Here is a 12,235-nt window from a genome sequence, read left to right as displayed (position 1 = left end):
ACTGTGAGTCCAAAACATGATTTCATGAGTTTGATGAATGATTTGTCAGCATGATGACAGTGATGGAACTAAGGAGATGAAAACACATGAGAACACTCAAAGTGAACTTTCTATGGAGTCTGAAGCAAACACACTTCATATGCAGAGATGTCTTTATTGAAAAGCAGGAAATGGTCAGAATAAAGTGATACAGATTATTAATCTTCATTTACATCGTTGAACGAAATAAAATTTAAATAGTTTGATTGTCATCAGGTTAAACAGAATAAATCATATATTGATACTTTCTGATATTACCACTAGTATAACTGTAATATGTGAATCACATTGTTTCATCGTGAAAGAGAAAAAGTGAAGGAGACCATCACAAACATGATTTGACAACATTATTGGACTGTGCCTTTATAAAATATGACTTCTTCTCATCTCACGGAAAACTTTACTTTTAAAACCCATAAGCCGTATGATACTTTGTGATACTATATGTGACTTTAATTTGATGAATCATAATTTGTATACAGAAAAAGAAAGAAAAGGTTAAAGAGGCCATCACCTAACAGATTGAACCGCATGGTTGGATTTTGCTTTACACTCAGTGAGTGTTGGAAATTCTCCACTCTGCTGCCATGAGGAAGGTGTGTTGCTTTCACTGATACACACACAGGTAGTCAGAGAAGCATTGACTGCCTGCATCGATATCTTTATCGATAACAGTGAGACCAGCCTTGGTGTAAGCTGAGATCAAAGCTGAGTTGACAAGGATGGCGATGGCCTTAATGGGATTGCTGGGTCCCCCCTTCTTGTACCACACGTACACCAGTCGACCACTGCCTTCACCGGAGAGGTTGACACTCACACATGTGTAACCTTGCTGCTGGAAGGCAAACACCTCAGCTTCACTGGTGGAGACCTGCAGATCAGTGAGTGCACGCTTGGGGTCGGTGGTCTGACGGTACCAGATGAAGTCTTCGGATCCTCCTGTTCTCCTGTTAGTATTTTCATCCACACGGATGTAACCGCCCTGAAACAGGTCGGTGTCTGATCCGTAGGAATCGGTGGCAGTGATGTCGCAGATGTAGGTTTGTTCTGCTCTCTTCACCCAGAAATGGACCCAGGCCCCTCCGGCATTGCGGTTCAGATCACAGGACAGTCTCTGCCAGCCAAAGCTAAACTTTACAGCTTCATTTTTTGCCTCTGTAGTGACATCAATGTCCACTATGGGAGTATCGTACTCTCCGGAGCCCCGGAGGTACCAAAGGAAGATGCAATCACCTCCTGCACCAGCATTGAGATCTTTAGCGATCTGTGTGTACCCTGCTCTGGTCAATCCAGTTGCCATGTCAGGGTTGTGGGAAACTTGCAGCCTGGTGATTGCTCCCCCTCTTTGCCCCTTTTTGTACCAAAGATAGATCTGATTGCCACATGCTCCTTTGTTCAGGTCATTTGGGAGTTTCATGAAGCCCCTGGCGAGGAGATGTTGCTCATGTGTTTTATTCAGGGACACATCAAGTTGTGAGATGTAGGTGGCCATGATGGGTAACTGCATAAAAGACACATCATGAATTAACAGTTAGCAGCATGTCTTTGCATCTTCAGGTGAGTTCCAATGTTATCTCCACAAATTAAAATATCAGGACTCAAATATCGATCACCATAATGACATCTAAAATAAACTACTTTTTAAATCTGCATGTTTACTGCCCCATTTCCACTACTCATAATGAATATGATAGACTAACATTTGAAAAAGCAAACTGTATCTCCCACAACAAGATAACCAATTATTCTTTAAAAAACTTACGTTTCTGCTGACAGTCAATGAAAGAGCGGCAGGAAGAAGTCAGCTGGTCCTCTGGAGTCTGTTGTACTTACTGCAGGTCTCCTGCCTATATATAGAGGACAGAGATGAAAAAACTCATTGTTTAAGTATGACCGTGATGAGTCATTTTCCAAAGAAAATGCCATCTTGTGAAATATTATCCTCCCAGCAGTTCAGTCATTGTACAATCATTACCAAGTGCAAGTTCCAAAGAATTGTTCCTAATAATCACGTTCCAAAGAATTTGACTCTTTGTCAAGTTCCAAAGAATTGTTATTCTTCCAAATACTTTGTTTAATCAGATTAAAGTTACATTTTGATGCGAGTACATTTATACTTATTTACACTAATGAACAAAACACACACACACTCTAACAAGTATTTCTACACTGTGGTTCTGCTACTTTGACTTGAGTCAAAAATCTGAGTACTTCTTCCACCACTGAGTCCAAAACATGATTTTATGAGTTTGATGAATGATTTGTCAGCATGATGACAGTGATGGAACTAAGGAGATGAAAACACATGAGAACACTCAAAGTGAACTTTTTATGGAGTCTGAAGCAAAAACACTTCACATGCAGAGATGTCTTTATTGAAAAGCAGGAAATCTGCAGAATAAATTGACATCATGAACAACTGTGATGAGTCATATTCCTAAGAAAATGTCATCTTGTCAAACCAGAGTGATAACTTGTTACTGCACCTGATGTATGCCAAAGATTTAAAAAAAAAGTTTGCCTAAACATGAAGCTTGAAAGTACTCCTTTGTTTTCTTTAAAATAATTTTGACATTTATTTATTAATAATTAAATTTTTATATTTTATATTTCACAGATGTCCAAAATGTCCCTTTATCAGTTTGATAAGGAATGTCCAACAAGGAAATGTCTCTCTTTTCCCTGGTTTGTACTCCTCGTCCTCTCTTCTCTCTCAGCCTTATTGGAGCTGTGCATATTAAAGCCTTGTGTTTGGGTTATGGTTAGAGGAAGACGAGTTAGAGTAGGACGAGTTAGAGGGGGACGAGTTAGAGTGGGACGAGTTCGAGGAAGATGAGTTAGAGGAAGACAAGTTGGACGAAGACGAGTTGGATGAAGATGAGTTAGAGGAAGACGAGTTATAGGATGAAGGGTTAGAAGAAGACGAGTTACACACACACAAGCATACACTCATAACCATTAAAATGTCCCCACGGTGGGACTAATGAAGGAATATCAAATACACACAAACACACACACAGTCAAACACACGTTCACTTTAGGTGAAATGCAGCTCTATTGTGACTCAGACATATTTTAATGTTTGGTTTGCAGTTCTTAAAACATCCGTAAATATTTAATCTCTTTAAATCCGACTTAAATCTCCTCTTTGTATCCTCACCCTCAGTTATTTGCTCTTCCTTACTTCAGGCCTCGTACCTGTTACCATGATCCTCCCAGCAGGTCAGTCATTGTGCAATCATTACCTGTAGGAGTCAAGTTCCAAAGAAGTGTTATTCAAATACTTCGTCAAATCAGATTAAAGTTATATTTTAATGTTAGTACTTTAGGACTTCTTAAATCTACAAGTGAAGGATTTTATATTTTATTTTTCATGGATGTCCAAAATGTCCCTTTATCAGTTTGATAAATGATGTCCAACAAGCAGATGTTTCTCTTGTCCCTGGTTTGTCCTCCTTGTCCTCTCTTGTCTCTCAGCCTCATATGAGCCATGCTATTTGTTGTACATTAACTAGAACACGCACAGTCTGAAGCAAACCCACTTCATATGCAGAGATGTCTTTATTGAAAAGCAGGACGTGCAGAATAAAGTGATACATGGACTGATGGTTGAAGCTGGTTCCATAAAAGAGGAGCTTGATAAATGAAGGCTCTGGCTCCAATCCTACTTTTTAAGACTCTAGGAACCACAAGTAGCCCCGCATTTAGTGAGCGCATCTGTAAATGACCAGGACACAGGATGGACCCACATAGAACAAAGCACAGCTAAGGGTATATCTATATCAACATGGCCATTCATTGCTATAAACTTATTTAATACAATCAAATTTGAAAACGATTTGATAAAACACACACAAAAAATGTGGACAATAATAAAATGAAAAAACTTGAAGGATTAGGTTTATTTTTTATAAATAAAAAGTGAACTAATGCAGCTCAGTCATCTCGTCTTGCCTCAGACACGGCCGACTGCCCCACCTTGTGGAGAATTAGGAGAACGACAGGTCAACCACAGGACACAGCTCCCTGCCCTAAGCACACGCACACATGTGGAAGTATAAGAAGCTGTAGCAATACAAGCAGATGTAGCAGATGTACACTACGATTGCTTATTCTACTGCTACTAGTATCCCTCACAATTGTGCCATGTAAGCAAGTACATTTACTACAGTACAGTTATTAAGTCCAGTTTTGAGATACTTATACTAGCAGCAGCAGTAATGAGAGCAGTCCATGGTGAATGTGACAATAAACATTTGAGCTACTCTTACTTTACTTGAGTCTTTTCTAGTCACTCCACCTTTACTTGTACTCCACCACATCTTAGAAGGAAATATACCTAAATAGAGCTTTAGTTACGGATGTGTTGCATAAAAAACCTTAAATGCAATGTTTTATAACAATTCAATTCAGTTTATTTATTTGTATAGCCCATTTTCACAAATTACACATTTTTCAGAGTGCTTTACAGTCTGTACATATAGGCATCCCTGTCCCAGAACCTCACATCGGATCAGGAAAAATTCCCAAACAACCCTTCACTGGGAAAAAAGGGAAGAAACCTTCAGGAGAGCAACAGAGGAGGATCCCTCTCCAGGATGGACAGGTGCAGAGATGAAAGAACTCATTGTTTAAGTATTACCGTGATGAGTCATATTCCAAAGAAAATGCCATCCTGTGAAACATTATCCTCCCAGCAGTTCAGTCATTGTGCAATCATTACCAAGAGCAATTTCCAAAAAATTGTTCCTAATAATCACTTTCCAAAGAATTTGACTATTTGTCAAGTTCCAAAGAATTGTTATTCTTCCAACCACTTTGTTTAATCAGATTAAAGTTACATTTTGATGCTAGTACATTTACACTTTAACTTATAAACAAAACACACACAGATAGACACACACACCCAAACTAGTATTTCTACACTGTGGTTCTGCTACTTTGACTTGAGTCAAAAATCTGAGTACTTCTTCCACCACTGTGAGTCCAAAACATGATTTTATGAGTTTGATGAATGATTTGTCAGCATGATGACAGTGATGGAACTCAGGAGATGAAAACACATGAGAACACTCAAAGTGAACTTTCTCTGGAGTCTGAAGCAAAAACACTTCATATGCAGAGATGTCTTTATTGAAAAGCAGGAAATCTGCAGAATAAAGTGACACAGATCATTAACAACCGTGATGAGTCATATTCCTAAGAAAATGTCATCTTGTCAAACCAGAGTGATAACTTGTTACTGCACCTGATGTATGCCAAAGATAAAAAAGAAGTTTGACTAAACATGAAGCTTGAAAGTACTCGTTTGTTTTCTTTAAAATAATTTTGACATTTATTCATTAATAATTTAATTTTATATTTTATATTTCACAGATGTCCAAAATGTCGCTTTATCAGTTTGATAAGGAATGTCAAACAAGGAAATGTCTCTCTTTTCCCTGGTTTATCCTCCTCGTCCTCTCTTCTCTCTCAGCCTCATGGAGCTGTGCTATCTTAAAGCCTTGTGTTTGGGTTATGGTTAAAGGAAGACGAGTTAGTGTAGGACGAGTTAGAAGAGGACGTGTAAGAGGAAAACGAGTTAGAAGAAGACAAGTTAGAATAAGACGAGTTATAGGAGGCCGGGTTAGTGGAAGACGAGTTATAAGAAGACAAGTTAGAGGAAGACGGGTTAGAGGAAGACAAGTTAAACACACACAAGCACACACTCACGCACACACACACACACATACACACAAGAACACACACAAGCATACACTCATAACAATTGAAATGTCCCCACTGTGGAACTAATAAAGGAATATCAAATCAAATACACACAAACACACAGTCAAACACACATTCGCGGACCACAGTTGTGTTCCTCCCGGGGGCCAGAGCGGGCGACGTTGAGTCTTGTTTGAAACTGCTGGCTAAGGACAAGCGTAGATACAGTAAGATTGTAATACACGCCGGTGGTAATGACTCCCGACTACTCCGATCGGAAGTCACTAAAGTTAATGTGGAATCGGTGTGTGCTTATGCCAAGACATTGTCGGACACCGTAACCAAATTTGCTAACTGACGAATTGTTTAGGCAAATGTCGTCATTCAACCGCTGCCTGTCGAGGTGGTGCCCAGCGAATAATGTGGGCTATGGAGACAACTGGAAGACTTTCTGGGGAAAACCTGATCTGATGAGGAGAGACGGCATCCATCCCACGTTGGACGGAGTGCGTCTCATTTCTGCGAACATGACCAAGTTGATCACCGGACTTAATCCATGACAACCCAGGGTTCAGATCAGGAACCGGGAGCAGAGTTGTAGTCTTACACCAGGGGTGCTCACACTTTTTCAGCATGCGAGCTACTTATTATGTGTCCAAGTCAAGGCGATCGACCGACGGGGGGGGGGGGGGGGGGGGGGTTGCTAGTGACTTTTTCTTTGCTCCGTTCCGATGCGCGCAAACCGGTGTCGGGAGCTCCGCGCGCAGACGGCGGGCAGAGGACTGTTAACGCTACACGTAGAGACAGAAATGACATGCTTCTGCTGTAATGTGACGCTACAGAGAAAGTGACAGGGGGGCGGGCCAATTTTTTTTAATGTCATGCGATCTACCAATACTACGCCGCGATCGACTGGCAGGTCGCCGCGATCGACCGGTCGATCGCGATCGACGTATTGAGCACCCCTGTCTTACACCCTTCTCTGCTCTTCCATTCGAGCAGTTACCCACCCACAACTCTAGAGTAGAGACTGTGTCAGTCCCACGGCCACTTCAATTAAATAAATCAAAAGTAAGCAGAAGAGGAGTCGTACACAATAACCTTATAAAAGTTAACACCATTATTTCAGCAGTGCAACAAAACAGGACTATTGAATGTGGTCTCCTAAATATTAGATCTCTGTCATCTAAAGCTGTGTTACTAAATGATTTAATATCAGATAATCACATTGATTTATGTTGTCTAACTGAAACCTGGCTGAGTCATGAAGAATATGTCTGCCTAAATGAATCGACTCCTCCAAGTCATATTAATACTCAGATTCCTCGAGGCACCGGTCGAGGAGGTGGAGTAGCAGCCATCTTTGATCGGGACTTGTCCTTTAACTCCCACGTAAAGCAAATCTCAAGGACTGCATTCTTTCATCTACGTAATATTTCAAAAATCAGGCACATCTTGTCTCAAAAAGATGCAGAAAAATTGGTTCACGCGTTCGTTACTTCGAGACTGGATTACTGCAACTCCTTATTAGCAGGCTGCTCTAATAAATCTCTTAGGTCCCTCCAGTTGATCCAGAATGCTGCAGCTCGTGTTCTCACTAAAACTAAGAAAAGAGATCACATCACTCCTGCACTAGCTGCTCTGCACTGGCTCCCAGTAAAATCAAGAATCACTTTTAAAATTCTTCTCTTAACCTACAAAGCCTTGATTGGTGATGCTCCATCATATCTTAAGGAGCTTGTCGTACCATATTGCCCCACTAGAGAGCTACGCTCACTAAATGCGGACTACTTGTAGTTCCTAGAGTCTTAAAAAGTAGAATGGGAGCCAGAGCCTTTAGTTATCAAGCTCCTCTTTATGGAACCAGCTTCCAATTTCAGTCCGGGAGGCAGACACAGTCACCTCGTTTAAGAGTAGACTTAAGACCTTCCTCTTTGACAGAGCTTATAGTTAGGGCTGAATCAGGTTTGCCCTGGTCCAGCCCCTTGATATGCTGCTATAGGCTTATAGCTGCCGGGGACGTTTTAGGATGCACTGAGTACCTATCTCCTCTTTTTCTCTCCTTAAGGATGAATTTTCATCTCTCAATCACACGTTACTAACTCTGCTTTCTCCCGGAAGTCCTTTTGACTTTACGTCTCATGGGGTCATCGGACCCTATGAGACGGCATAGATCTATCTGCCTGATGGATCGTCTGGGTCGTGGAATTCCTGCTCATGACTACGCCACTGTCCTGTTGAGACTCCGCCCACTCCTCCTCCCCACCGCCATCTGCCTGATGGATCGTGGAGGTCTCCATTGTGGAATATGCCTACTATGAACTATTCATACACTCTGTCATATTCATTGAATGTATTTTAACTCTAAATCTGTCCTTCTGTACACATTACATCTATTGCATCTGTCCATCCTAGGAGAGGGATCCTCCTCTGTTGCTCTCCTCCAGGTTTCTTCCCTTTTTTTCCCCCTGAAGGGTTATTTGGGAGTTTTTCCTGGTCCGATGTGAGGTTTTGGGGCAGGGATGTCTATGTGTACAGATTGTAAAGCACTCCGAGACAAATTTGTAATTTGTGAAATTGGGCTATACAAATAAACTGAATTGAATTGAATTGAATCTTTGACTCGAGCCTATTAATAAATCCTAAACCTAAATTAAACTACAACTCATTTGAAAGCCTTGTTCTTAGTCTCTCACATCCAACCTGGAAAACACTACAGCCAATTCTATTTGTGATTCTGTACCGGCCACCAGGTCCATATTCAGAGTTTATATCTGAATTTTCAGAATGTATATCAAGTCTGGTTCTTAAAACTGATAAAGTTATTATTGTAGGAGATTTGAATATTCATGTGGATGTTGATAATGATTGCCTTAGTGCTGCATTCATCTCATTGCTGGACTCGATTGGCTTCTATCAGAGAGTACAGAAACCCACTCACAGCTTTGGCCACACGCTTGATCTTGTTCTTATTTATGGCGTTGACATTTAGCATTTGAAGGTCTTTCCACAGAATCCTCTTCTGTCAGACCACAACCTCATAACTTTTGCGTTTATAATACCGGAGTGTACACCGTTAGTCAAAAGTTTCTACACCAGATGTCTAACTGACAGTGCTGTAGCTAAATTTAAAGAAGCGATTCCTTCTGCATTTGATTCAATACCACGTCTCAATATAACAGAGGACTCCTGGTCTAACTTTAGTCCATCCCAGATTGATCATCTTGTTGATAGTGCCACAGGCTCACTGAGAATGACACTGGACTCGATAGCCCCTCTGAAGAAGAAGACAGTGAGGAAGAGGATGTTTGCTCCCTGGTATAACCATCAGACCCGCAAACTGAAGCAAACGTCACGAAAGCTTGAAAGCATATGGCGTTCAACTAATCTGGAAGAATCCAGCTTAGTTTGGCGAGATAGTCTTAAAACTTATAAGAAGGCCCTCCGTAATGCCAGAGCAGCCTATTACTCGTCAGTAATAGAGAAAAATAAAAACAACCCCAGGTTTCTCTTTAGCACTGTAGCCAGGCTGACAGAGTCACAGCTCTGTGGAGCCGAGCATTCCTATAGACCTCAGTAGTAATGACTTTATGAACTTCTTTAATGAAAAGATTTTAACTATTAGAGACACGATTAATAACCTCTTGCCCTTAAGCAGTGCCAATCTATCCTCAAGTGGAATGGCCTTGGAAACCGCTGTATGCCCTGGTGTATATTTAGATGGCTTTTCTCCCATCAACCGGGACTAATTATCTTCAAAGGTTTTTACTTCCAACACGTCTACCTGTCTCCTGGACTCCATCCCGACGAGGCACTTAAAGACATTTTGCCTTTAATTGGCAGCTATCTCTTAGATATTATCAACGTGTCTTTGTTAACAGGCCACGTACCACATTCCTTCAAAGTAGCTGTCATTAAACCTCTCCTGAAGAAGCCCACTCTGGATCCAAAGGTGTTGGCTTACTACAGACCGATCTCTAACCTCCCCTTCCTCTCCAAGATCCTTGAGAAAGTGGTCGCAAATCAGTTATGTGACTGAGATAAGCCACGCGAATGAAACACAATTAGTGGGCGAGTAAACTCACGCTAGTAAAGGGTTGTCTGTTCTGTTTTTGAAAAAAAGTTTGGAAATGAATATTAAAAAAAAAATCAGATTCAGCAATAAATGGAAAAAATAATCGTCCGATTAATCGATTATTAAAATAATCGTTAGATGCAGCCCTCTCACCCTGGACACAAACAATTTGAGTCTTTTTCATCTGGCAGGAGGATGTGGTCCATCAGGATCAAGACCTCACACCACACAAACTTCTTCCTGTCGACAGTAGGGCTCATGAACAGAATAAAAAAAAATTGATTCTCGAAAATGTCACAAGATCACACATTAAATTTAATTCAGTTTATCTTCAGCAGGGCCATGACAGGAGGCCGACTTACCAGGCAGGAGGCATCAGATACTACCAGGTCCAATGGATCCTATTTGCAACGTGGAGTCACAAAGACTCCGGGACGGAAGCAGAATTAGTAATGTGCGATAGAGAGATTTAAATTCATCCATAAGTAGAGAGAGAAGAGGTGCTCAGTGTATATTAAAACGTAGTTTAACAATCATTTATTACAATAGCATATTGCAGAGAACACATTTAAAAGTTTTACCAACGACGCTATGATAAGCTTACAAAACTGGGCTGCCTTAAAATGGTTGGTTCATTCATCGTGCCCCCCCCCCCCAATCAGCTAATGGAGTTATTGCTGCAAGACTGAGACTGCTTGTGAATGAACCAGCTGTCACGAAGGTCTTCCTGTCTGAACTTTCACTGAGCTACATATCCACGGATGGACCAGGTGAACCTGACTCTGCCCTATCTATAAGCCCTGTTAAAATAGGAAGTCTTTAATCAACTGCTAAATGTGGTTCCTGCGACTGACACGTGAATCCCGGGATCACATATCACGTCAAAAAGACATCTTCTTTGGCTTCAGGTAATGCGTTTGTTGACGGTAAGATAGCGGCAGCAATGGGCGTGGTGTAAGTGTGTATGAAACAATGCGGAGAGGCGACTTTGTTTCAACCAACTATGGCGGCTTGGGAAGATGTTAGCGTAGAGGTATTGACATAAGTGCTATTGCTGGAAAGTATTTCTTCATTGGAAGAAGAGCAAGGAACGTCACTGATGGCTTTTAGTCGATTGAAGAGATGCTTTTGCCCCACAGTTTGGTCCATTTCATCACCTGCCAGATATTTTCTTCGTACAAGTGCTTTCCGAAACGGTCTTCAATGACGGCTTCTCAGGTGGTTCTGCGTGATGGCGTATGGGCTTACAGGTTGTACACAAAATATCTTTGACTGATCGGACCACAAAACTTCTTTTGATATAGAGCCCAAATCTGGTTTCTGCTGCTCGTGGCTTAGGGATGGGTATCGTTTTTTTTTCTCCTGATACCAATGCTAAACCGGTACTTGTAAAACGATACAGTGCCTAAACCGTGCCTGAACCGATTGACAATGACGATAATAAAAACCTCCTTGAACATATTCCCTGTAAAAGCCGTTCTCATTGCCTCACTTAAAGAAAACAGACATCAGACTGTCACACTCGTAGTTCGCGCGAGCTTGTAGGCTGGACCCGAGCTAGCTTAAATATAATATGATAATGCATAATTTATTATTTGTTGGCCTACTTTCATAAATGCAAGTATTGCAATCAACGTTACGGTACTAATATGAGTTAAGGCTGCTCTTGTCATCACCAGTGTAAGGTTCTGTTCTGTGTGTACTCTGTCTACTGTGTCTTCTCTGTCTCCTCTGTCTCCTTGATTGTGTCATTCCCTGCACCTGACCTCAGCCACTCTCGTCTCGTTAATGTCTCATGTCATACACCTGTTTCCATGTCGTACACCTGTTTTCCCCCCTATATATTGTGCCACTCTTTCCCTTGTCTGTTGCTGGATTGTTGTCTTTTTTCTGTCCTGTGTTTACCTGAGCCTGCCTGTTTCGACCCTGCCTGCCTGCCTGACTGCCCTGAACCCCGGTTCTCTGCTTGCCCCTTTTTGGACTTTGTTGGTTTTCGTGTGGAAATATTTGCCTCATTAAAGAGCGCCTTTTTGTTTATTTACACCGATTCCTCTGCGCATGAACTCCTGCACCTCGCTACCTGTGACATAGCCGTGACAACCAGTCTCAATTCAATTCAGTTTATTTGTATAGCCCAATTTCACAAATTACAAATTTGTCTCGAGTGCTTTACAATCTGTACACATTGACATCCCTGCCCCAAAACCTCGCATCAGATCAGGAAAAACTCCCAAATAACCCTTCAGGGGGAAGAAAAGGGAAGAAACCTTCAGGAGAGCAACAGAGGATCCCTCTCCAGGGTGGACAGGTGCAATAGATGTAATGTGTACAGGACAGATTTAGAGTTAAAATACATTCATTGAATATGACAGTGTATGAATAGTTCATAGTAGGCATATTCCACGATGGAGACCT

The 12,235-nt window shown here is 41.4% G+C and overlaps 1 protein-coding gene across 1 annotated transcript; it reads right to left on the bottom strand.

The window, feature by feature from the left end:
• Nucleotides 1–118: 118 nt before the first annotated feature.
• LOC130202807 (uncharacterized) lies at nucleotides 119–10,025 on the bottom strand. The gene is made up of 3 exons (XM_056428574.1): nucleotides 9,974–10,025; nucleotides 1,802–1,886; nucleotides 119–1,540 (listed from the first exon to the last, which is right to left on the bottom strand). The coding sequence occupies exon 3, from the start codon at nucleotides 1,529–1,531 to the stop codon at nucleotides 647–649; it is 885 nt and encodes a 294-aa protein (XP_056284549.1). The 5' UTR covers nucleotides 1,532–1,540; nucleotides 1,802–1,886; nucleotides 9,974–10,025; the 3' UTR covers nucleotides 119–646.
• Between the last annotated feature and the right edge of the window lie 2,210 nt (nucleotides 10,026–12,235).

Source organism: Pseudoliparis swirei, chromosome 12 (assembly GCF_029220125.1).
Source record: "Pseudoliparis swirei isolate HS2019 ecotype Mariana Trench chromosome 12, NWPU_hadal_v1, whole genome shotgun sequence".
NCBI lineage: Eukaryota > Metazoa > Chordata > Actinopteri > Perciformes > Liparidae > Pseudoliparis > Pseudoliparis swirei.
Note: the sequence above shows the minus strand (reverse complement) of the source record. Positions and strands in the feature narration are given on the sequence as shown.

Coding starts and splice junctions, on each gene's coding strand:
- LOC130202807 (XM_056428574.1), bottom strand. CDS start 1,531: ATGGCCACCTACATCTCACAACTTGATGTGTCCCTGAATAAAACACAT.